At 39.7% G+C, this 26,953-nt stretch overlaps 1 protein-coding gene across 6 annotated transcripts in view; it reads right to left on the bottom strand.

Annotated features, from left to right (window-relative positions):
• LOC308412703 (metabotropic glycine receptor-like) overlaps positions 1-26,953 on the bottom strand; it is a 112,243-nt gene that overhangs the window by 21,371 nt on the left and 63,919 nt on the right. For all 6 annotated transcript variants that reach the window (XM_080907230.1, XM_080907232.1, XM_080907231.1 and 3 more), the window contains 4 exons: positions 25,004-25,106; positions 15,945-16,156; positions 12,182-12,250; positions 4,912-5,021 (listed from right to left, as the gene is read on the bottom strand). In XM_080907230.1, the coding sequence (XP_080763356.1) occupies positions 4,912-5,021; positions 12,182-12,250; positions 15,945-16,156; positions 25,004-25,106 (494 nt within the window). The remainder of the gene's footprint in view (positions 1-4,911; positions 5,022-12,181; positions 12,251-15,944; positions 16,157-25,003; positions 25,107-26,953) is intronic.

Below are 26,953 nucleotides of genomic sequence, written 5' to 3'. Positions count from 1 at the left end.
GTTAATAGAAGGAGAGGAGACAGGATGTAAGGGAGAGGAGGGGACCAGGAGAGGCTCGAAGAAAAGAAGGGACAGGAGAAGAAAACGTATGAGGTGAGTTAACAACACAGGCAGAGGCTTTTTAACTTTTATTTTTTGCTTTCAGTTTAGTGTTTTAAAGTAAAATCATATTATAATGATCCAAGAGTATTTGTATGTTCCCTATCTCCTCCTACATAAGAACCAATCATAATAAAACTGCATAAACATTGCATAGAGCACTGTGAGTTCCAGCATCTATAAGGCACGTGCAAATATTTTATACAAATCTCACAATTTTATATATTTGCTTCTTTGACAGTTCAACTGAGCACTGAATTGAATTTGAGATTAGAATTGTGTGTCATAATATAATGTATCATAGTGTGATTGTAGCAAAAGTGTGTGTATTTGTATGTTCCATATCGCCCATGTGTTGCGCAGGGGTTTGCTATTTAATCATAATCTTTCATAGAACAGTCACAAAGCAAACAGCAAATGTCATCTCAAATGGTGATTTTGGTTTTAGTTTACTGGAAGCAGGATTGAAATATTAAGCCAACACAGAAGTGCCAAAAACAGCATTTCCTTCAAATGGGCGGATGGCTCCAAAAATGAGTCATTTCCCACAGACGTCCATGTTAAACTTCCCAAATTCAATCATAAAAATAATACTTTTTCTGCCTGGTACAAAAAATGGATTTGGTCTCTCTAGATAATCCGCCCTTCAGAAAAACTGCTACATGTCCAGCCTACAGTATTTTTTCCTCTGTGATTTTAGTCCATCATCAGGTGGTTGCTAGACAACATAATGATGTCATTATATATGTGGTGTAATTCGTTTTTTGTGGATGTAAATTTGATGTAAAATTAAATTAAAATTTAAAGGACACAGTTAAGTGCCTTGTAAAGCAACTGTTGTTGTGATTTGGCACTGTATAAATAAAACTGAATTGAATTGAACAATGCTGTTATTAAATGTGCGATGTTTATAAAATGACGTGGAAAATGTCAGGGACATATTATTATTATTATTAACCTTTATTTAACCAGGAAAAGTCCCATTGAGATTAAAAACCTCTTTTGCAAGGGAGTCCTGGCCAAGAGGCGACAACACGTTGAAATTACAATGTTACATACATATTATAAATAACAATTACATTTTAAAAACATTTTTCTCTGGCTCTCTCAATCTGGACTTAAAAGCATTTAATGAAATAAGATCTGCTATCTTCCAGTCTTTTTGCATCATGTTCCATGTGAAAGGGGCAGCATAAGTAAAAGCCCTCTTTCCCAGTTCAGTTCTGGCAAATGGAACATTGAGCAATAAAAGATCGCTTGAACGCAGGCTGTAAGAAACAGTACTTCTCCGTGTGAGCAGATCGCAAATGTAGGTGGGCATTTGTCCAAGCAGGGCCTTATAAATAAAGATGCTCCAGTGAGCAAACCTCCTGGAGGACAACGAAGGCCATCCCACTCGAGCGTACAGATCACAACAATGGGTCAAGGCCCTACAGTTTGTAATAAACCGTAAGGAGGCATGATAAACTGAGTCAATCTTATGAAGACACTGGGCGGAAGCATTCATGTACAGCAGATCACCATAATCTAAAACAGATAAAAATGTAGCATTTACAAGACGCTTTTTTGTCTCAAAAGAAAAGCAAAATTTGTTTCGAAAGAAAAATCCCAATTTTAGTTTGAGTTTTTTCACAAGATTGTCTATGTGAGGTTTAAAGGTCAGAGAATCATCAATTAAAAAGCCAAGATATTTATACGTATGCACCACTTCTATGAGGTTTCCCTCAAGAGTGGACACCAAGGGGACAGTTTGAGGAAATCTCTTCATGTTTGAAAACAACATTAGCTTTGTCTTTTCAGCATTGAGAACCAATTTCAGCTCCAGAAGTGTGTGCTGAACCACGTCAAAAGCTTTCTGCAACGATTCTATTGCCTTTTCAAAGTTTGAGCCAAAGGAATAAATAACTGTGTCATCAGCATAAAAATGCATACTAGCATTGGACACATTTTGTCCCAAATCATTTATATACATGATGAACAGCAGAGGTCCTAAAATTGAACCCTGTGGCACCCCAGTGTGAATATTCAAAAGTTCTGAGCACAGATTTTCACATTTAATGCATTGAGTCCTGTCACTCAAATAATTAGTAAACCAGGAGACAACATGTCTAGACAGCCCCAAAGAAAGAAGCCTATGCTTTAAAATGGCGTGATCCACAGTGTCGAAAGCTTTTGACAGGTCAATAAAGAGAGAAGCACAGTGCTGTTTTTTATCAAGAGCAACAAGTATGTCATTTATCACTTTTGTGGCAGCCGTGACAGCACTATGCTGTTTTCTGAACCCAGATTGTAGTTTTGAAAGAACTTCATTAGAGTACAAGAACTCTTTTAATTGCTCACTGACGAGAGACTCAAGGACTTTTGCCAAAACACACAAGTTTGATATTGGCCTGTAATTAGTCAAAATGGCCGGGTCGCCTCCTTTTAATATTGGCGTAACAAAAGCAGACTTCCAAACAAGTGGAATTTCTTTATTTTGGATTGAAAGATTAAAAAGGATTGTAAGAGGTTGTGCAATGTAATCAGCTGCTATTTTCAGAAAATAGGGCTCTATTAAGTCTGGCCCTGGGGGTTTCCTGTGATCTAAGGCTTTAAGAGCTTTATGCACTTCCTGGACAGAAAAAGGAGAAAAATCAAAAAGCTCCCCAATATATGTTTGGGGTTCTGTGCAGGGAATCATGGGGGCTGCTCCAACAGAGTTAAATAAAAAACCAGTAGCTACAAAGTGCTTGTTAAAGCTGTTTAAGACCTCAGTTCTGTCATAAACTGGGACAGAATCTTTTAAAATGAATTTTGGAAGAGCCTGTGATATTTTATTTATAGATAAGGACTTAATTACTTTCCAAAATTTCTGAGGGTTATTGAGGTTTTCTGTAGTAACAGATAAATAATATTCTGACTTAGCCTTCTTGATAAGTGTCGTGCATTTGTTTCTTAATTTCCTGAAGTCTAACCAGTCAGTCAGGGAATCGTTTTTCCTAGCTTTTGCCCATGCCACGTTACGCTGATGGATGGACTCTGATAATTCCGATGAAAACCAAGGGTTCTCCCGTCCCTTGACCCTAAATTTTTTGGCAGGTGCATGCTTATTTAAAATCTTCATAAAAATTTCTTTAAAATAAGCCCAAGCCAGATGGATGTCTGGTATCAGACTCAAGTTTTCCCAATTTACCATAGACAAGTCATAATGAAACGCTTGCTCATTAAATATTTTAAAATTTCTTTTACAGATGATACGCGGTTTACATTTAGGGATTTTAGTGTTCCTACTGGTAGCAACTACACAATGATCACTTAAATCATTACAAAACACGCCTAGAGACAGAAACTTATGGACATATGGACACAGTTCCCATTTCATGTCAATAAAAATAAGATGTTTCGTAAATCATTTCATGATAACATGACAAACGTTTATGTTATAACCTCATGATGCTTGGAAATTCAGAGCCTTTATCAGGATGTCACGGTCCTGAATCTGTTGACTCAGTGGTTTTTATTCTTATTACTATTATTTTATGTTTCAGGTTGATTCTTAAGATTTTCTGGTTCTTAGGGTTTGGTTTCTGTTCTGTGTCTCTGTTTCGCCCTGGTACCTCGCCTATGTTTCCTCCCTGTTGCCATGTCTGATGTCTGTGTTAAGCTTACGTGTCTTGAGTTTAGTCTGTGTTGCTTCCTGTTCCTGTTGTGTTATCATCTGTTCCCCATCCTTTCGTTGTCAGTTTGTGTATTTAAGCCTTGTGGTGTTTTTGTGTGTTTCCCACCGTGCTCCTCGTCCCTAGTCTCTTGTCTCCAGGTTTCCTAGTGTTTTGTATTCGTTTCTATTTTCGGTTTATTGTTTATTGTTAAGTTTATTGTTTGTGGAGTTTTTTCTGCAGCCTCTTTGAGTTTATTCCTTTGAGTGTCCTGCATTTGTGTCCTGCGTCCTGCCTGCCACAGACTTATCATGACAAGGACATTTAATGACCACTTTCTGAGACGCTAACAATTAGCCACATCACAGGAACCTGTTTCCAACATAACATTCAGACGGGCATAACATTGTTAAGAGCACATTAACACTAACACTCTCCAACAGTTTACACTACAGTTAACTGAATTAACCTTAGCTTTGGTCTATGACAATTATTATGATATTTAGTCAACTAAAACTAAAAGAACTTAGATAGCTATATTATGGCCAAAGCTAAAAAAAAAAAAAACTAAAGCAAAATTTGCTGTCAAAATTAACACTGATTGTGGGACAATCACTAATTGTGGTTAAGCACTAGCGGGGTGGACAGCCTATCCATCCGGTGAGGCTTAAAAGACATAAGGCGATCGTGGTTCAGGGGGTTGGGAAGCTCATCTGGTAACCAGAAGGTTGCCTGTTCGATCCCCAGCTTTGTCTGTCTTGGTCGTTGTGTCCTTGGGCAAGACACCCTAGCAACCAGAGCCGATGGCGCGATATGGCAGCCTCGCTTCTGTCAGTCTGCCCCAGGGCAGCTGTGGCTACAGCTGTAGCTTGCCTCCACCAGTGTGTGAACGTGACAGTGAATGAATAGTGGAATTGTAATGTAAAGCGCTTTGAGGGTCTCGAAAAGCGCTATATAAATGCAATCCATTATTATTATGTACAACTGAATGTCATCGGCATAGAAATGCCAGAAAGGGTTGACTATACTTGTGTTATTTCGTGCTCTTTGGACTGATAAGTGGTGTCTGTGGTTGTGCTTTACATGTGCACCTTATTGAAAAAGCAGCTTCAAATTGTGGAGTCTAGAAACTAATGGGCTGCTATGTCCACCGTTTATGGCCTGTTATTTACGGTACCTGTAGAGTTTCAGGATGACGGTCCCGTACATGATGGCAAAGCCCAGCAAGCGAACCCACCTCAGGAGGATACATCGAAACACACTGGGATTGAAGTACAGGATCATCACCTACAAAAATGCAGAGCAGAGTTAACTTTCACACATCTCATAAACACATCCTAGGACTCTGATTGTTTTTGGTATTTACAGGAAGGAAGTCAGAGACACAAATGTGGTAAGCACACGAGAAGCAGAGTTGGAGGTGGATTTGACCTCACGAATATCTAACGCCTCCCACAGTTCCCTCATCTGTTAGCTTTATGCGGCTCATATGTCAACTTCCAGAGCACGTTTGATGTGAGGAATTTGAGAGCTTATTCCTTTATAGGTCTAGGAGCGCGTTTAGTGATGTTTATCTGCACATTGATTTGCATGTATAGACACACTTGTGTTTCTAAATGTGTGCGGTCCAACCTGTCACGATTTGTCTCTCTGAGCGGTTTCAACAAAGCAATAAAGAATTTGCCGATGGCTGATAAAATGTCAGCCTATCATTTTCTGCATGATGTGAAGTTAATTCACACCTATTACCGCTGCAGAAGAGATTGTAACAGCAGAAGCTGCAGAGACAAGGCTCATGCTGTAAGGATCCAAGCTTTCATTTGCACTTCTCTTTCTACGGTTGCATTTCATTTCATTAGTGTGCAACACAGCGGGAAGCCACATGTTACATTTTCGGTGACCCGAATCCCAGCTTCTGCTCTGAAGATTCAGTGCTGTGACTCTGGCAACGTTCCCACTGAAGCAAGGAAAATACTATCGAAGCGTGACACCTTTCCAACTTGGGGTAATCTCTCCATTCAGTGTGGTCTGAATGAATACACAAACTTTTTTTGTAAGGGAAGGAAGTTTGTGTGATCTTTTGTGAGATCGTGCTACGATTGCCAAACTGTTTTGTGACTTTGTGTTGAGGTAAACGCTGACCTTAACTCCACCTATCCGCTAAAACTATATAGATACATGAACAGTAATTAATCAGTAACTACCACTTCCCACAGAGCATCTTTTTGATTACAGGTTTCTTTTCAGTCTAGCATACGGACTAAAAATGTTAAATGTGGTTTGAAAAGCAAACACAAGTGAGAGTGAAAGACCTGCATCACACTTAGTATCTGTTTCAACAAAATTTCAGTGTCTTTTTTTATGTTTTGCATCTGTTGCATATGTTAACATTGCACATGTGGTGTTATATGTTATAGCTTAAAACTGGCTAATATGTAGATTTATATACATATTGTGCTGTATATAGTAACCATTTATACATAGTATAGTATTTGGAAATATAGTAATATAATATAACATATTATATTGTAATATAGTATTTGGACAAGTGAATTACACCATTGAGGGATTAAATAAATTGTACGTCTGTGTCTTTATCATAGCCATGCCATGTTTCTATCTACCCAGCTGTGTCACACTGAGTAATCTATCCTCTGTTTATATCCAATCCTAGTTCATCCCCTTTATTCCTTTGTCAGATCTTCCTGTTGAACTCGCCCCCTCGTTCTGTTTTCTTTCCCTTTTCTGAATTTGGTATTTGCTGAACTTTTGCTTTAGCCAACAAACGCTCATCCTACTTTTATTTTCAACCTGCATGCGTGTTTTGCAGTTGGATTCTCTCCACTACACACCTTGACAATAACTGCTCGAGCAGAAAGAAGACTATACAATTACTCCTTTTTATAAGATGATGCTTTTTTAAAAACATATATGTGAGCCCTATGCTAGACCAGGTCTTTAGGTACTTTGTATGCTGTGGCTGGATTGAACTCAGTGTAATCAGAACAGGATAGGGAGCTGAAGTGACAGTTTTTCAGTCTGTGATATAGCGCAGCAGAGTAAACAGTGTACAGGTCGGGGAGCTTGTTTGGGGATAACAATGTTATAGCACAAAAATACTTTCTGAATTATATGCTTGGGTTTTTTATATGTAAGTTGTTTTACAATAACCAAAAACAGAAGGTTATAGCTTTCCAGCTTTTTCTAATCACCACATAATCTCAGACTTATTGTGGTACAACATAATAAGCAGCATAAATGCATCTCTGAGGCGTAAGGCGAGTGATTTATTCCAGCTCTTACAATGCTTTGGCATTCAAAAGACACCAGCCATTTGCTTTAATTAAGCTTAAGTAACAACAACACCTGTAACCTCTTTTCCTTTTTAGAAAAGAAACAGAACATCTGTGGCAAACCCAGCTGAGCAACAAGCCAACCCCGAGGCTGTAACCGTCTGGCTGTGAGATGCGTTAACAGAGAAGAGAAGCTAAAGTGTAGTGGGGAATATGAATCACAGTGTACATTATTTTACCCACGGAAATGAAGAACAAAGACTATGGTGCAAAGACAGAAAGATGAAAGGACAGAAATATTCAATCTCACAGCATCTTATGCAGGTATTCAGGAAGTTGAAAGCAGAGCCAAGTCTCAACGTGACTCATAACAAATGTCACAGGAACTAATCTGCAGCTTATTACCTCCTCATCACTGATAATGTTGCTGTGATTGTTTCATAATCAAATACAGTCTTAAAAGAGGCAAGATGAATTTCAGAAATGTGGTTCAGCGAGCGGTTAAACTCCCTATTTTCAGCCTTCGCTCTGTTCACACTCACTTCAGCTCCGGTATATAGACATTTCTCTCACCTCTTGATTAAAAATGTGACACACTGAGTCAAAGCATGGAGCATGGCACTCACAGGCTTTTCCTTCCATCCGCAATCATCACAACCTCGCGGAGTCTGTTATTGGTATGCCCGTCATGAGACACTGGGGAGCAGAGTCCATCTCAGACCCAAGAAAAGGAATTATTGCTCTTCCTCTTTAATACTGCAGCTGATAAATTAATTGATATTGGAAGGCAGGCAGGTGTGTGTCAGAATTGGGTCAATTTAAGGAACAGCCTGAACATGACTCACTTATCGATAAGAGGCTTGAAGGAAATTTGTTATTTAATAGCTAAAAGTTGCGAACTACATGTGCTAAAGTAAATTTTAATTTTAATTGAAATTAAAAACAAGTAACATAACAGCATAGGCACAATACATGTATAAATAATCCATATATTAAATAAATACACTTGAATAGTACTATTGCTGAAAATAAACATTAATTAATCCCCAGAGAGGAATCCAAAGCAGTACATGCGATGTTGATGTTAATGTATTATTAAATAGAAAAATTAGAAAATTTTCTAACAATGTATCAAGTGAATAATGATTGCTTTTTGTCAGCATTCTGTTAAAATAGGAATCTGACGTCTATCAGTTGCCAGATTTATATATTTGTTTAAATACAGACTTGGTGTCCATGGTTACATTTGCAGAAACGGTCCTGCATGGGTTTGCATTAACCTAATCCTAATGCAAACCCATCAGTTTCAACTGCAGCTCCACCGTGGAAGCATTTAGCTGGCGAACCACAAGTTCCCAGTGAGCTTAGCACTAACCAGCCACTGCTCATTAAAATGTTCCTGAAAAAGAAGACATTGGTCATTTTTTCTTTCTTTTTTTGACAGTTTGAAATATTGTATGGAGCAATTTATTTTGAAGACACAGCTACAGTGAGCTGTTATGAAGAACAGCAGCTTCCCCAGCTTCTCAGCAAGGTAACCAACTCCTTTTGCTCCTTTTACTGCACCCTACTGTTAGCAGACTAATGCCACATGGAGCATCAACTCAAATCACTCACAGCTGCTCAATGATGGAAAAAGGCCAGTTGCCTGACTTCCTATAGCAGTGTGTTTTTGCCATCCCAAGATTTCTGACACATAAAGTATGAAACTACAGTTACAGTTACCAGCGCTAACTAAAATTAACTGGGAATCTTCAGTTCCACTTTAAGTATACTGTATGCAGTCCTGTAAAAACTAAGTATACCCATAAGAATGGACGTAACAGCCAGAATCTGCTAATCAAAGGCACTCGCTTAACTGATCATCAGCAAGTGTGAACACCTAAAAGCAGAAATCTTGGCAGTTTTCTGGTCTGACACATTCAGATGTGTGTTAACAAAATGACACGATCTTCCCAGCAAATTCTCGGGAGACGAAAGTGCAGATGTCTGACGATGAAGTGCACGTCGCATTTAGAGAGAACCAAACAGCATATCACCACAAACACCTCATTCCAACAGTTAAGCACGGTGGTGGAGGGATTATGATCTGGATCATCTTGCAGTGATATCCTCTGTATACCAAAGTGTTATTCACTCAAATGCGAGGCCATCTTTGTGACAACAAAAGCTTGGCTAAAATTGATGTACGAAAGCAAATCTGCAACCGAATGGCTGAAAAAGACAAGAATCATCGTGTCAAAGTTCAGACCTCAGTCTAATTGAAATTCTGTGGTGGGATCTTGGAAGAGCTGGATAAACAAATGCCTGCAAACCTCAACGAACTGAAACAACGTTGGAAAGAAGAGGAGATGAGACGAAGATGATTACTTTAAGTTAATACTGCTAAAGGTGGTTCGATAGGTTACACAATAATGGGGTGCACTTAGTTTTTCATGAGTGTACCGTGAAAATGTTCCTTTTCGTGCTTCACAGTATTTTGATGGTGATATTAACAATTTGAAAGCATGACTTTTAAATGTAGCATAACATATAAAATCTGAGCACGTTCTCCAGCGCCGACGTTAGTAAAATGGTTTTGAGCGCTTGAGAATCAAAGTTTAAGAGTATAAGAATGCTGGAGCCAGTAACACAGCAGAAAAATACACAAAGAAAAACTAGTTTTTGGAACGGATTGAAACAGACAGAAGTAAAGACGGAGCAAACGTGAACAACATCTTAACTACTCAACAGGTTGTTATTTTTCCCTCCTGTTTCAGTGTCTCTCCTCCTTATGTCCATCTGTCTCTCCTGCCTCAGTCTCAGTATAGTCTGTTTTCAGGATTTGCATCCTACTTGGCATCTTCACCTCATCACTTCTTCCAGCTTTCTGCTTCACATGACAGCAAAACAATAAATCTGAACGGCACATAAGAGCTAAAAGTAGCTCTTATGTGCTGCTCCTTCCACCTACATACTGTGCAAAACAAAAACATGCAAATGGCAAATCCATGCACATGACCACAGGAAAATATGAGGCTTTGAAGCTACCTAAACACACTCATGATCCATCCATCACTCTGCCTACACACACACACACACACACACAATACAGGCAGACAGACAGCGTCACAACCTTCTGCAGTACCACTCATGTGGATTACAAAATCACTGGGGACTGCGATAAAAAGCCATATTTTTATATTGCCTAGAAGAGAAGGTGGCCCTCCTGGTTTGCGTCCAACCTCCCAAGCGTCCTCCATCAATTAATCAGTAGAAGTATTTTTAAAACAAGTTGTGCTAGAACTTGATGGACTGTTTAAAAATGCATTGAGCACCAGAGCAGAGCAGCTGCAGCTGAAGAGGTCTGTGGTGGCAGCAAAAAAAAATAGGCAACAGCAACAAACGTTAAGGCTGGGAGAGGGAGGCAGACACAGAGGTGAGAGAGAACATGCAGAGGAGGTAATCAAAGGAAAACATGAAGGGAGGAGGGGGGTGGGGGACAAGGAGGTAAGGTGGAGGAAAGGAGACCTTCATGTGTGTGAGGATGACAGAACGGCAGAGTGTTTTGCGGGTGGGGGATATTTTTGGAACTGGATTATCCTTGGGGTAAACTGGAGTGGATGGATGAATGCAAAAGCAAGAAAGGTGTGGTCACATAAGGATGCAATACCTGCAGCTCTTTGTCTGCTGCAACAAAAAACAGCTTCAGGTTTTTGTTTTTTTCATTCTGGGGGAAATGTCGTGCATACGGTTACACTCCAGTAACTTTAGAATAAGAACAAAATCTTTATCCCCGGACTTAGCCGAGCGATTGGAACTGCTTTCTTTCTGGCTGATTTTTTTCGGCCATCAGGCTTTGTGTTTGAGAAGAGCAGTGGCTCCACTGTTGGCAGTCTGTGCGAGGATTTGAAAGGAGTGAATTCCCTGGCTACATCAGATCTCTGTGTTATACGGCGCGCAGGTTTCTTCCATCTGCCTCCCTTCTAAAGATGGGCTCCTGACGCAGCACTCCAGGTGCAATGTGGGCTGAGTCCAAAAGTGTAAATACACACATATAGAACGCACGCTGTCACCCGAGCACACGTACTGGCTGGCACATACAGCCGACGCAGACAGGCAAAGGCACACGTGGAAGAGAACGCACTTATTCTATAAGTACGCACCAACTGTGATGTCCAGCTCTCTGTTGTTGTAATGATCCTAACTATAGTACTACAACATCTAGCTACAACTGAGGAAATGGGCTTTTTTTTAATGGGATATTTTCACATTACTCCAGTATTCCAGTCCTGGGTTGTTGACCCCCCGCCTTGTTTATGAACTTTCCAGTTTTGTTCTGTTTTTGATATTTTCTGGTGATTCTTAGTTTCCCTTGCTATTTGCCTCGTCACATCTTCCCTGTACCTTTTTGCACTCACCTTCTTTTGAATTATTTCCATGGACTATCAATAAAACCGAGCTTTGACTGCCTAAACCTGCGTGTGGGATCCACATCCACACACTACATGACAAATATTGGACACTGAAAAATGATTTTCTTTCTTGAAAAGGTTTTTTTTTTCTCAGCCAAAGCAGACCTTGACCACTCCTTCCCTCTTTTTAAACCTGTAATGCTTAGGATTTGACCATCACACCTCTCTTTTGATATCTACTTTATGGCCAATAACTGCATTAGAAGAGCTTCATAGATGGTGAAATCACATCTCAAACCTATTTCCATCTGTTTGGATATATGTGCGGTTTGTGTTTGTTCTCTAGTTTTCTTTTATAACACCATGAATGTCAGGAGAGACTTTTACCAATGCCCATCACTATTTCTTCTCCATCTCAGTGACAAGAGGCTGTTTGTGGTGCTCTAAAGAGTGGCCTTTAAGCTCTGGTGCAAATTTGTGCCTGCAATGTGCAGACAAAAGCATGCATGCCTCATGGTAATTCATGCAAGCCCACTGGTCCATCAGTTATTTATCAAATAAAACCTTCAAACTAGTCATTATAATGAACACATGCTTTTGTTTGCAAGTTTGTTTGAGCGCACTCTGTCTCTCTCCTGACAAAGCATACCCAGACGTACCCAGCTGCTTGTTTCCCTGAGACTTCTGAGAACTTTTATATTTAAAAAATGAAGTAGCAGTAAACTGGTGGGTGGCATGCAAGATCAATATGGACACTTACTGGGAAGTAGAGAAGTAGCGCACCAAACAAGATGGCTTCCAGCAGAATGAGACCAGATGTACGAATGCTCTGTTAACAAGGAGAGAGAAAGACAAAATCTCATGAATCAATGACAGCGAGAGCTTGGTTATTTATGGATTGCTGAAGGATACTGAAAAAGAATAATTGGCCTGATGGTATCAGACGCTGAGGCTGCTGACGGGCATGCAAAAGTACCTATAATGTTGCTGCTGCTTGTATTGATATTTGTTCTGGATTTGCAGTGAGCCTTTCTTCACATTCATTTTCTCTCTTGTATCTGCTTTGTCCTTTGGGGCCACCATAGTTTACCTTTCAGATTCTGCTGCTGCAAGTCAGACATAACAGCCACGACTTGCATGCAACTGCACGAAAATGCAAATGATACATCGCACAAATATATAAAATATATGTCTCTTAGTGACGACAGAACTTTTCTGGGTTGTATTTAATTACCACATTACCACATATAAGATTTTTTTATGTTCATCCAAAGGCCTCCAGGGACATCTCTTGTGAAGTGAAGAAATATGGGAAGTTCTGAGGCAACAACACGATTGTCTATAAATAGATCACCAGGAAAGATTTAAATGCCAGAGGAGTGATTGTAAATATTAATTATTATCCTAGACTGCAAGAATGTCACACTGAAATGAAGGAGGGCTGGGTACGGTTGATGGTAATGATGTCAGTGTAATAAGACAATAAAAATTACATAAAAATTAAAATAAAATAAGATAAAATCAACTGGTCTGTCTTTATTTGGCTTTATTCTTGATAGAATACGATGGAAATTTGTGTGAATTTGCAATGCTTTAAGAAGCAGCTGTATGTCGTAAATAAAGCAATATTTTTTTTTCCAGTTTCTACGTTGCATACTGAAATTATTTGAGGAAAAAAGCTCAAATGTCCTCTTTTAATCTGGGCATGTAATTCGTTGAACTGCATGCGGCCAGGGAGGCCAGGGAGGATCTTTTGCTACTCTGATGGCTTAGTACTGTGAAGGCATGATCAGCTGTAACACAGCGGTTCCTATTTTCAAAACATTCGTGAGTTTGTCATAATCACTCAGTTTGAATTTAATCCCTGAAACCTTCGTCTTTATTTAATTTAAAATAATTTTCCATGACATTTCACTGACATTTCCAGTTAATCTTCGCTATGGAGGTTGTTTCAAATTAGGCAAAAAATACCAAAATTGAAGAGTAGGGGAGACTGTCAGTGTGTAGTTTGGGATAAGCTCTAAAACTGTTAGGCCGTACAATTTCAGCATCCATCCACTTATTACCATATGCAGCATAGCGTCATTGTGGACCAAATATCCAGGTACACTCCGGACAGGTCGCCATTCCATGGCGGGGACAGTTTAATGACACAGTTTAGTATTATCTTCCTTGTGCGAGTGTGGGGGATCTGTGCTGGGCCCTACCCTTTTCTCATTATACTTGCTTCCTTTAAGTGCCATCTTTGAGAAATACCATATTGCTTATCACTATTATGCAGATGATATCCAGCTCTATTTTGAGCTAAACGACGATCTTGCTCTGTCTCTGAATAGCCTCCGAGAATGCATGTCTGAGGCCAAGAAGTGGTTGTTGTCGAATTCTCTTATCCTTAATGAGAAGAAAACCGAGATTATGATTTTTGGTAGTAATGCCCTTCGTGCCAAACTCCGGGATGCCTTTGGTTTTCTTAGTTGTTCTCTCTCTGATACTGTCAGGAATCTGGGTGTCTTATTTGACAGCTCCTTTTCATTTGACAAACAAGTGTCTGCTGTTGTCAGATCTAGTTTTTACCAGCTTCGTCTTATCTCTAAGGCTAGGCACTATATCCCGCATAAAGATCTCGAAAAGCTCATCCACGCCTTTGTAACGTCGAGGCTAGACTATTGTAATTCACTTTATTGTGGTCTCCACTCTTCCCTTTTACAGAGATTACAGACAGTTCAGAATGCTGCAGCTCGCATTCTAACTAAAACCAGCAAGTTTGCCCACATTACTCCTGTCCTTGCCGATCTGCACTGGTTGCCTGTCAAATATCGTATTCAATTTAAAATTTTGTTGTTTACTTTTAAAATTACTAACAACACTGCACCCAGCTACCTTAAGGACCTTTTAAACCCTTATGCTCCTGCCAGGGCTTTAAGGTCATCGTCACAGTTACTGCTGGCTCAGCCCAGATCTCGACTTAAGACTAGAGGTGATCGATCGTTTGCTCTTGTTGCACCTGTGCTTTGGAACAATCTCCCGATTGGCATCTGGGCATCTGATTCTATTCATTCTTTTAAATCACAGCTTAAAACATATCTTTTTAAACTTGCCTTCTCCACCTTTTAATTGCTGGTTTGTTTGTTTGTTTGTTTGGTTGCTGTGACCTATTGACCTCTTGTATTAATTCCCTCCTATCTTTCTATTGGTGTTTTTTATTATGGTGGTACAGCTTTTATCTTGCTATTACCCATGTGCTGTAGTCATTCTTATTGGTAGCTTTTATCTATGAACATAACTCCTTATTTTTATTTATCCATTATCAATGTTTGAACCTTTTATTGTTTTATGTAAAGCACTTTGGTATGCCCAAGGCTTTTAAATGTGCTCTATAAATAAAGATTGTTGTTGTTGTTGTTGTTGTTGTTGTGGTCCCTTTAGTCTTTAGGTGAAAAAAAAAGTATAATGTAATCTTGCAATCTTCAGGTATTCTTTGGGTATTCTTCGCCAAGGAGGTTATGCTTTTAGTAGTGTTTGCGTATGTGCGTGTCATTTTTAATGTTTGTACCACAGCTTGAAAGTTTTTGAATGAATTCTGATGAAACTTATACGGGTGTAGAGTCAGGTCATGAAAATGTGCCTTAGTTTCAAAAGCTGACAAAAATTTTATAGCTTCCACATTATGATTCTTATAAGTGTGGTGTGTATTGTTAACATAAAGAAAGTACCTTATAGAGTAAAATAGCCTGTCACATGTGACCTCTGACCTCTCCTTCAAGGTCAATAGACTGATCTATAGGTCAAAGTGATTTACAGAGCTATTTTTAAAAAAAGTAAAAACTATGTGTATTACTGCCGTTGTTTTTATTGACAACACATAGGATTATAGGGAATATATATGTGGATTCTAATATGTTACTTTAACCTCTTCTTTAAGATCAAATAAGCTCAAACCTTCATAAAATGTATCTTATCTTTAAATCGTTGCTTGAAATTCTGCTGCCTTTCTTTGTATTTTCAGCATTTAGGAAATGATTCTGGTATATGGGGATTCTAAATATCACTTTTTTTAGTTTGCATCCAAATAGCATGTCTTATTTGACCTCTAACCTCACTTTTACACTTAAAATCTGCCAATTATGTCAAGTATATATTAAAATGGGTTTCAACAAAGCCTTTGCACTTGTTTTTGTTGTGCTACAAATGTCTTAAACTACATTTAAAAAGAACAAAGAAAGCAAAATGAATGTATACAAAACACAAAATGATTCCCTCAAATGTAAATCCTGCCCACAGAGCTGCCTTGGTGGAGGTTTCCTCTCTCAGAGTGCTTCTAGGTTTTTGACTATTTCAAATTCTCTCTAAACTTTGCACTGAAAAAAAATGAGGTTATGAGTGCAGGCCGGCGTAAGCTCTACTGACATCACCACACATGCCAAACTCCCTCCAAAGTCTAAACTAAGTAGTAGAATAAGCTGTTAAGCATGTCCCTATCCACATTAGAAAAGCATGCAACCGATAATTTGCATTCTCCTTACCTTGTTTCTCCTGAAGTGGTAGACCACCACCATACTGGCCAAGTCCAGCATCATGCAGAGACCCTGGAAGGAGGCCACAGAGAGCCTCAGAGCACCGTCCTCCTGCACCAGGCAGGGCGTGTCATCCCGGCAGTAGGGACAGCCCTCGCGGCACGGCAGGCACTTGCTGGACACGTCGGAGGATTCGTCTCTGTGAGAGCCCTGCTCCTTACCTGAAGATGTGAATACACTTTAGATTTGTTTCATTATCACTTATCTTATGTTGTTCAAGTTCAAAGAAAGAAAGCCTTTGCAAATTCAAATCTAATCACATCTCGGGACACAGGTCTGATTAGCACTGCAATTAATTTGCATTTAGCTGTCACAGGCTGACTCCTTATTAAATGCTCAGTTAATCAATTTCAAGGCAAAGAAAGCATCAAGCCAATGAATCAAAAAGCCTTGGGGAGATAATTACAAGAATGCAGCCTGTAATTAAGCAAATGATGGATAATGAAGGCGAGGAAGATACAATATTGTGTCACTGCTCTCTTCCTCAGTCTTGTTTGCGTAATTGTAGTAATATCAGCATGTGACACACATGGATTTGGATGGGGTTTATCAATTCTATCCATGATTTTTTTTTTTTTTTCCCGTTGAGAACGTTCATTTTTAGCATGAACTGGTTCCTTTGAAACCTAAATTTAATCAATTACGTGTAAAGACACGACAGATGATGCAAGAAATATAATTCTTAATTCCAGGATGTCAGCTGCAATGGGATTTGCAGTCAATCTGTAGCTGAAATCCTTCATTTTTTTTCAAACACACAGACATGCAGCTCCTCGAGCAAATGATGTTTGATAAGCATGTAATTCCTCTGTAGGTCCCAGAGCTCATACGGTATGCAAATGCGGCGCAGTTGCACAATGCTTCAGCAGAGCGTGATTGTAAGAGAATGTGCTGAAATTTCTTTGATAGTGGTTAAAAACAATTTTAAGCAAGAAGTGAATTTAAGTAGCCACTGAAGTGGTTTCATTCGGCTGAGAAAAGAATGCATGGTGGTAACTGTGATCTGAGACTCTGTATTTTTGCTGTGAATCACAGAGAAGCTGAATTTCAGCTAATATGTGTTTAGATACGCACAATAAGTGTTCACCATGACAGGATGTTATTTTCTGTGTTTGCATCCTTATGCAAATTCATAATGAATGTGAGCGTGATTCATGCTGCAACTGGCACAGACTGTCTCATCAATGTCTGCCCTTTAAACTCCTCATACATAGATACGCTCTATTATGTACATTTGTTAAACTGGCCATTAATGCAGATACCTAATCAGCCACTCACATGGCAAAAACTCAACAACAATTTATGCCTGCAGATATGGTCAAAATGAGCTACATCAAACTGAAGCAGAATGGGGAAGAAAGGTGATTTAAATGACTTTGAATGTGGTTGTAGGGCTGGACTGAGGATCCCAGAAGCTGCTGATTTACTGGGATTTTTCCACACAACAATCTCTAGAGTTTACAGAGCCACCAAGATATGCAGAAGAGCATCTCTGCACAACACTTGGAACCTTGAAGCAGATGGGCTAAAGCAGCAGAAGACCACACATGCTGTCAGCTGAGAACAGGAAACTGAGGTTCACCAAAACTGGACAATTAAAGACTGGAAAAACATTGCCTGGTCTGAGAAGTCCCCAATTCTGCTGCAGCATTCAGATGGAAGGATCAGAGTAAAGAATGGATCCATTCTGCCCTTTCTCAGTATTTCAGGCTGGCATTGGTGTAGTAATGATGCAGGGGATTTATTTCTTTGCATACTTTGTGTTATTTGAATACCAGCACCTACCTGACAATTGTTGATGACCATGTCCAGCCCTTTATGAACACAGTGTACCCCTGTTCTGATGGCTGCTTCCAGCAGAATAGCGCACCATGGCTCAAAGCGCAAACGACCTCAAACTGGTTTCTTGAACATGACAATGAGTTCATTGTACACAAATGGCCTCCACAGTCAGCAGATCTCAGTCCAATAGAGCGTGACTGTTAATAAAGGTCTGGGTGGAAATCAATAGTGTCAAAAAAACAAGCAAGAAATGTCTAAAAGTGTTGAAATAGAGTATTGTGTTTACAAAGAGACTAAGTCCAGATAGGAAAAATGTTTTAATATTTAAAAAAAGATGAGAAGATGTCTAAAAAACACTCCGGAGGCCCATGCTGCGTGTACTTTTGACAGTCCCTAACCTCAGCTTGTCAATTTCCATCTACTTTCAAATGCCAGATGTCAATAAATAAGCACCAACTGTGGCGCATGAGTCAAGCTGAGTCAAACCGGACCTTGTTTTAGCCCACAGCCCATTTGTTGAGTTGTTGTTGTCAAACTACTGAGCTTACTCCATTACTGAAGAAAAATGTCCTCGACCGACTTGCTGTAAAGACTGAATTTCTCCGAGTGTTATAAGGTGTGTGTGGCAGGTTTACATTCGACAACCAGAGCACGTTGGGGATTTTTGGCAGTGTTGGTTTAAACAAATAGCAAATAACTTCTGGCCCAGCTGTGGCTCACACCGCACACATTATTCTGGTCTACATACTGAACCAAATGGCACAACTGTGACATCTCAACCTGAGGATCACATGCACAGTCAATTTAGTCTAAAGTATTCACATTACTTTATTACTGCTTTATTTGAAAGATGAGAATATAAACAGCTCAAAGATGAAGTATGTAGTTAGATCCTTCAACAAAGCCCTAATAACCAAAATCAGATGAATGCTGAAATTAATACAATACAGCCACCAGCCTCTCTCCTCTGTATCCCAGGGGCTATACAGAGAAACAGCATATTACCTTGTGCTGGCACAAGTGCAGTCTTTGTTCCATTTCTGTAATACCCATTCTGCCTCAATTGTAATAATAGACAAAATACAAATTAGTTTTGAAAAATCCAATTAAAAATAATACATAAGTACATCAAATGCAAAGGTTTTAAAGTGGGTACTTATTGCAAGCTATTACTCAGATTATGGTGAACTATTTTTTCTTCTTTCAGATGCTCAAGTTAGAGGTTAGCCAAGTAGATCATGTGTTTTCATCTCCTTCCGTCCCGTGCATCCTTCTCTGCCACACCACATTTTGTGTGCATGTCCTCCTTCACCACATCCTATTTCCTCTCTCCCAGCAGCATCATTTTCCCGACACACCGGGCATCTTTCCGCCGCACAGCTCAGTCTCAGTCTTTTCCCTTGAACCCTCCAATCTAAGCTGTTCTTACACTCATTCCTGAGTAACAACGGAAATTAGCATCATCTACATCTGTGTTTGTGTGTGTGTTACGGCTGCCATGATTACACTATCAAAATCATCAACGACTAATTTAATAGTCAAACTCGTTGTTTGAAGCTGTGTAAGGTCCTGAAAGACGCAGGAATAAGTAGCAGAATTTAAGAGTGTAATAATGGACTGAAACAGAAGATGGCAGCAATGCATCTACAAGGATGCCAGCTGCCGTTAAATGCTGAAGAAGAAGAAGCAGTCTCTGCTATAGTAGCTGTGTCCAAATTCGGAGGCTGCATTTGTAGGCTGATTACGTTACAGCGACACGACGAAGGCTGTCCAAATTTGAAGGCTCCTCCAAATGCGGCCGACAAATGTGTCCTCCTTTTCCCCAGATTTAAAGGATGGGTCGGGTGTATCCTTCGTGGCCCAATCTATCGCAGAATTCAGAGCGCGGCTCAGCCAATTCCAGTTTCCAACAATTGCGGCAGCTACTTAGTTTTAATATTACTCTTTCTGGGTCACAATATAAACTTTTAATTTTAAGGCGAGAATACAGCTGTGTAAACTTTAAATATCTGCTCGGTTTATCAAGACATCACATATTCGCAAAAATGCTCTGACGTTTTCAGAGACGTCTGTTACCCCGCTAGCTCGATAGCTGACCAAGAGGTCAAGGCTCACTGGAGCCGGCGAGAACAGCGAACTCCCGGCACATCGTTGTCAAACCTCCCGCATTCTTTCGCTACTCAGGTTAAACATGATATATAAGTCACTTGTATAACTTATATAGTTATAGTTTTTACACAGCTGAATAAACGTCAAACAGAAAACTGATTAAACACAAGTGTGATGGTAGAGAATTTACTCCAGTGTCCTGTTATATTTTAGGAGCAAAGAGCAGACGGCTAATTTTATTAAACTCCACCGAGACAATCTGCAATCAGCTAGCACATACCTTAAACACTTCAAGCTGTAAGCTAATGATTGTTATATGAAAGCAAATGCATGCTGGTGCAATAAGCTGTAGGTTTTACGTCCAATGGGTGCATGATCTGATTAGTCGACTAATTGCAAAAATAATCGGTGACTAGTCGACTATCAAAATAATGGTTTGTGGCAGCACTAGTGTGTGCGTGTTATCTAAAATTTTTGTATCATAAATTTGTGTTTGCATTGTCTTTTGTTTGATTTGAAGATCGAATCATTCTCACAGTGGCTTGAAGGCAGACAGAAGAAAGCTTGGTTCATTTTTCACACATCTGTCACAGGGGCCAGATGTTCACAGTGATACCACGGCTCTCAGTTTGAGCACAGGCGGTCCTTCCAAACCACTTAAACTACTGCAAGTAAAAAGTGCTTTTCAGTTTGTACATTCTTCACAACTGTTGGTTTTTCTCCCTAACGTTGTTTGTTTTTTGTAATTTTATTTATTTATTTATTAATTTTGCAAAACTGTACTTGCACAGCTTCTTCAGTTCATTGAGGCTGCTGCAAAGCTCACTGCACGCTTTAGGCATTTGCATTTGTAGTGCATAAATTGTATACTCAAATTTCTTGCTTTGGGTCTCTTTGTGTGTAGCTGCACAAAGACTAAGACTGATGTTCCACGAGTGGAAATCAGGGTTGCAACTGCAATGCAATCTGAGTCACAGCGATTTTTAAAGAGGTGATCTGCATGGGGTTTGGAAGATGAGTCTCTTCACAGACTGAGCATTTTGACTACATCCTTCATCACACTGCATTATAATAAAGCTCCAGCTTAGCATATCAACCCCCCTGGGGTGCTGCATTGTTGGAGTCGGGGATGAGAACCACCGCAGTTGAATGATTATATTGCTCATCAGGGCCAGGCTTTCTGTCCGAGGACACTGCAGCGCTTTCAGTCAAGAAAACCGACATTCAAACCCAAAGCACGACCGGGGGGGCTAAAGTTAACGATATAGTTGAAAAGTGCAAGTCTGAAAAGCAGAACATCAGCAGAGAAATGATCCAAGGCCAAGAGGGTGTGCAAATTTAGTTTTTCTTTTCTTGTTTCTCGCACCTGAATGAAAAATAAGGAATATTGGGAAAATAAGATCGATTGCCAGAGCTGTAGGACAGGCAATAACAGCTTACTGTTCTCTAAACTGCTCTCCTGAACGTCAATTGTCCATATGCAGCGTAGCAAACGCCCCATAAAGCTTAAGATTTCCTCATATATCTCAGAAATGTGCATAGTGTTCTGTTAGGAGATATACTTTAGTGTGCAAGGAATGCAGAAAGTTGTGTCCTGTGTCCTGATTAGTTGGAAAACCAGACACTAGACTTAAAAGGAATGAAGTAAATGAAACAGTGTGTTTATGTGCTCTGAGGCTGGAAACTTACCTGGCTAACTAGTGCTTCTTGCTGTCTTTCGCTGTGTAATGCTTCCATTACGAGTTGAGCTTTATGATGACATTTTTGGTGCTCCTTATTTTTGTTCTTATTGCATGCACATTGTTACAGTCCTAATATGTATATATGTGTTAATCTTTGTGATTGCATTAGAATAAAATAAAATAATTCATCTATCAAATCTTCCCCTTCTCTTTCCCCCTTTTTCTGTGTTTTTATTCACTTGTTTTGTCTTTTACTTTGAGAAACTCGTCTCTCTTGTTTTTCAGTCTTCCTGCCTTTGTGTGTTTTACCTACAATATGTTGTTCCCTGAACTGTGTTACCTGGACCTTGTTTTCACCTTTTCGTATTTGCTCCATATGTTACTTTTCCTCTATGCCAGTTTTCCTTTGTAGATTGTTGCAGGGAATTCATTCTCTGCCTTTTGCTCATTCTCTCTGTAAAACCTAAAATTTGCTGGTTTTCTAGGCTGACCCTTGCTTGCCTGCTCCTAACATACTCTGACGTCTGATTGCTTGGACTGGGAATTTGTGCAGTGAAACTTGTAAAGACTGATTTTTGCTCATAAGTTGTGCTTTTGAGGTCTCATTTGCCTTCATCGGGTGTTACATAATCTTTTGTTAATCTCAGATTTTGGGGGTTATTGAATTATCGCAGCTCTCTCCTCCTATTTATTGAACCCAGCACATTACAAATTCCACCCAAAGCAGAGCTGGACAGTGTTACATTAACAAAACTCCTTTCTCATTATATCTCAACTCTTATTTGCAAGCATCCTTTTAAATGCATCTTTAGTTTGTTAAATGTTGAATGTTTTCAACAAGAAGCAACAAGAGCACACTAAAAAAGAAGAAATATTGGCATCGCTATCAGGTAAAAGACAAATGTGTTTTTAGCAAACTTTTTATTTTAAGCATCTTTATTGAAATTTACAAGACAGTTTTTTATAATTTTACTGTCTCTGAATCTCTATTATTAGAAGTCTGGATGTGCTGAGTGACTGCATGAGCAACTGGTGAGACCCTTTTTTCCTGGTCCACAAGCACCGGTCATAATCTTTCAGCATCATATCAGGTAGGTAACTGTTAGCTATGTGCTTTCAGCTACATAAAACAGACGTCATGCTTTTCCTTATTTTCTGTCATTCTGTAACAATGATGGATGCACATATTAAACATGACCAAAATGCCAAATAATGTGATCACAGCCAGAAGCTCAGACTTCAGACTGTTCTAAGCGCTCTAATCTTGGCTCTGTATCATGTCAGTGAGATTGGATATCTTTAAAGTGATCATCTCAGGCACACAACACAGTAGCCCACCCCTCCTGCTGTTCAAACCTTTTGTTTTAAAAAGGGCAGCTGATTCAAAGAAAGCGTGATTGAAGCGAGCTGAAACAAATAGTTTCAGACACAGGATAAACTAAGGCTCAGTATATGATATATGATTATTTTGAGCTTAGAATCAATAGAAAACAAAATAAATATGTTCCCTGTAATATGCTTATACAGCTTTCTTATTTCATTTACGGCCATCTGAGGTCAAAGATGCTGTTTCAGAGGAGCTAAACTGTCAAACTGCCAGGGTTTGCTCTGAATTTGAGTTTCTGTCTCAAGCTTGGGTTTCTGTTTTGCTGTTAGAGTTTAAAGTTTGATTTGTGTTTTCGTTGGATTTCCCTTCTCTGTTTCTGCCTTGGTTCCTGTTTGTTCCCTAGTTTGACGTCTCATTAAGAGTTAGTATTTACATCTGTATTAGTTCTCTTATTTGCTGTTTTACTATGAAGGTTTTTTTTTCCCATGTCTAGGTTAGATGTTTCCTGTCTGTCTGATTGCCTTGATTACGTTCACCTGTAGTGATTATGCACACCTGTGGCTTTCCCATTTTATGTCTATTGCCTAATCAGACCTCTGTGTATACTCACTTGTCACTTTATTAGGTCAAACCTGCTAGCACCTGATTGGATCCCTTTTGACTTCAGAACTTTCCTAATTCTTTGTGGCACAGATTCAACAAGGAGCTGAAAACATCACTCAAAGATCTGGGTCCATATTGACATGATAGCGTCACACAGTTGCTGCAGATTTACGTCAGATTGACACCACACCCCAGAGGTGCTCTACTAGATTAAGATCTGTCATTTGAGTGCAGTGAACTCACTGCCCTGTTCAAAAAGTCAGTTTAAGATCATCGGAGCTTTGCGATTTGTGCAGATGGGGACACTGTGTTCATAAAGGGATCTATGTGGTCAGCAACAATGCTCAGGTGGTGTTTAAATAATGCTCAGTTGCTATTAAGGGGCCAAAAGCGTGCTGATAAACATCCCTGCACACAATTACACCACCAGCAGCAGCTTGAACCATGGATAGATACAGGGCAAAATGGATCACTGGTTTCACGTCGTTTACTCAAAATTCCAACCAAGTTGCATCAGTAACTGAGAATCATGAAGCCAGACAATAATTTTCCAGTCTCCCATTTTGGCGATCCTGTTTGAATTCGTATTTGTGGCATCTGGTGTGGTCTTCTTCTGCATGTGCTTCAAGGTTTGAATGTGCTGTGCATTTAGAGATGCTCTTCTGCATGCACTGTTGTAAGAGGTGGTTATTTATGATACTTTTCCTAGAGACAACTATGCAGGAAAATCCCAGTAGATCAGCAGTTTGTGAAATGCTACTTTAACCAGCTCGTCTTGATTGTGTCTACATGCCTAAATGCATTGAGTTGCTCTGGTCAGTTGATTAAATATTTGTGAAGGAGCAGTTGAACAGTTGTACTTAATAAAGTTTTGTTCTTTGTGAAAACATCTGTTAGGTTTCCTCCTATTTTTGCACCTTGGTTTCTGGTTTTGGTTGCATGTTCATGTTTCATATGGCACTTTTCATCGGCCACAAAGGCTTGCCTCAGTGTGCAGAGTCTTGCATTAGGTCCTCTCTACTCCACACTGTGACACTGCCACCGTACGCCCTTTAAGAACAAAAAACCTGACAGGCATAGCAACAGTAACCGTCTGGCAAATGGTCAAATAAAATGTAACTAAACATTTATTCTAATTTATTCCACCTTGTGTTCTACATCTACGCAGCCGTCACACAATCCAACAGGTCTGTGATTCGAATGCCACCTGTGGCTCCCACTGGAGCTCAGAATAGAAACGTAGTAGACATTTCAACATAAGAGCAGTCAAACTCCCTTGACTGGAGCTTGAGGTTTCATAACCTCACAAACCCCAGGATACCCCTTCAAAGCTGTAACAAGAATTTCAAACAAAATGTGTGACTGTCAGCTCAAAAAAGGTGGTTGTTTTCCTCTTTTTTCCATAATTCCCAGAAGCTTGCTTTTGCAAGACTCAAAGTTTTGATCTGACAGCTCACTGCAATATGCATTTTTTTATTATTATTACAGAGAGCTTTGTAACCTACTTTTAAAGCCATTGAGCGCCACTCGGCTCGGATGGTAAAATCCTCTCCTGCACTGGCACTTGTACTTGTCCAACACAAATCCATGGCCAACAATGGGAGTGCACTGGAGGAAAAAGAACAGACAGAGACAGGTGGAGATTAGTTTAGAACAAAAAAGAAAAATCACTTTCCTCTGGTTGTAATCAACAGGATTATCACAGGAAGGAGTTGCATGACTAAGAGCGAGGAGCTGGTGGAGGAAATTACGTGAACATAAAACAATAGGATGGAGGAGGATGAAGATGATCGCTCAGCCGACTCAGCTCTGTTTGCTTCTTGAATCCAAAAGCAAGTGGGCGTAAAATCATAAATTCTCTCTGGTATTTTCGATGTCAGAACCATAACAAAACACACACACACTGCAATAATAAAAACAGATGCAAGTATGAATCTATTTTTCCCCTGAAGCTGAAATGATTAGTTAGAGAATAGATTATCTGATCAGCAAACATCAGCAACGCTTTTAGGCAATAAAAGATCCAAATTCACTAGTTCCAGCTAAAGTTATACAATAAGATTGTTTATTAACTTCTAGAAAAATTATCTGCAAAGTTATCAAGTCAGTGGTGCAGCAAGGAGGTCCTGGGTTCAGATGTGCCAGCTGGGGCCTTTCTGTGTGGAGCTGACACGTTCTTCCTGTGCCTGCATCCGGCCTTTAAGTCTGATGTCCCTAAGTCACACAATCACTGCGGCATCACTGAGAGTTAAAAACTGTCTAAATTCTTTCATCTGTAATAAAATGATCAGTGTGGCTGCTTTACCAGGTGTAACAATTAGGTTTAACATCCAGGCATCCATGAAAACTGAATTTATGAAATTTAACAGCGTTAGAAGTTAGCAGGGAGTTAGCTCGCTAGCTTCATCTATATATAATATTGTATGTTGTATACGGTTGCCAACGGTCCCTTAAAAAACGGAATTGTCCCATATTTAGAAACAAAAGTACACGTCCCGTATTGAGCTAATAAGGGACGCACTTTGTCCCGTAATACAGTGAGAATCAAAAGTAGTCTATAAATGTTAATGGAATTAACGCTTTGTTTGAAAACATAATTCCCAGCCCCTCTCCTGCTTTGTGACCAATGAGCTGACAGCACACTTATGACAATTCGAGTATGACAATTCAGATTACCGCTTATCTCATTGGTCGAGGAAAAGTCACTTGCGGAGAAAATACCGGAAGACAACAGATGACCACAAAAAGAAGCATGGCCAACAGGGAAACAAACGCCGACACTGCGGTGCAAGTCTCGGATGACAGTCACCTAAAGCTGGGCAGACACTGTGCGATTTTTTCAGTCACGTTATTCAGCTCCTGCTCAAACTGCACGATTGACTCGCAGGGGTTAGAAGTTGATAGGTCACGATGCAGGTCTCACACTATACGGCCCGATGCTCTGATGCAACCTGAGTGCGCACACTGTGCCTCCATAAAATGAAGGTTATAACCAGTGTTGGGTAAGTTACTTTAAAATAGTAACTTAGTTAGATTACTAGTTACTTCTCTCAAAAGTAACTCAGTTACTTCAAGTTACTCGTTACTTTCAAAGTAACTAGTTACTAGGGAAAGTAACTTTGGTTTTACTCAGAATTCTCTTGTTAATGTGTTTCTTCCATAACTTTGCCAGTCTTCTAGCTTGCTTACTTGCCACAAGTGCACTGTGCCACCTACCAATAGAAAGGAAAATATAATGTATAATGTATAATGCATATTTCCACGAGAGAAATCCCACGCCTTTCCCACGTCATGTGCGCCTTTTACATCCAACACAAAAACTGCAGTCGTGGTGCTTTCGATTGTACTCAGAACTCAGAAATTCTGTCTTCTGAACAGGAAGATGTAGGTAACACCAGACTGCAGATGAGCTGCATACAGGGCTGGACTGGGACAGAAAATTGGCCCGGGCATTT

The sequence above is a fragment of the Rhamphochromis sp. 'chilingali' genome, assembly GCF_963969265.1.
Source record: "Rhamphochromis sp. 'chilingali' genome assembly, chromosome: 16".
Taxonomy (NCBI): domain Eukaryota; kingdom Metazoa; phylum Chordata; class Actinopteri; order Cichliformes; family Cichlidae; genus Rhamphochromis; species Rhamphochromis sp. 'chilingali'.
The sequence above is the reverse complement of the archived record's forward strand: the minus strand, read 5'-3'. Positions and strand labels throughout refer to the sequence as shown.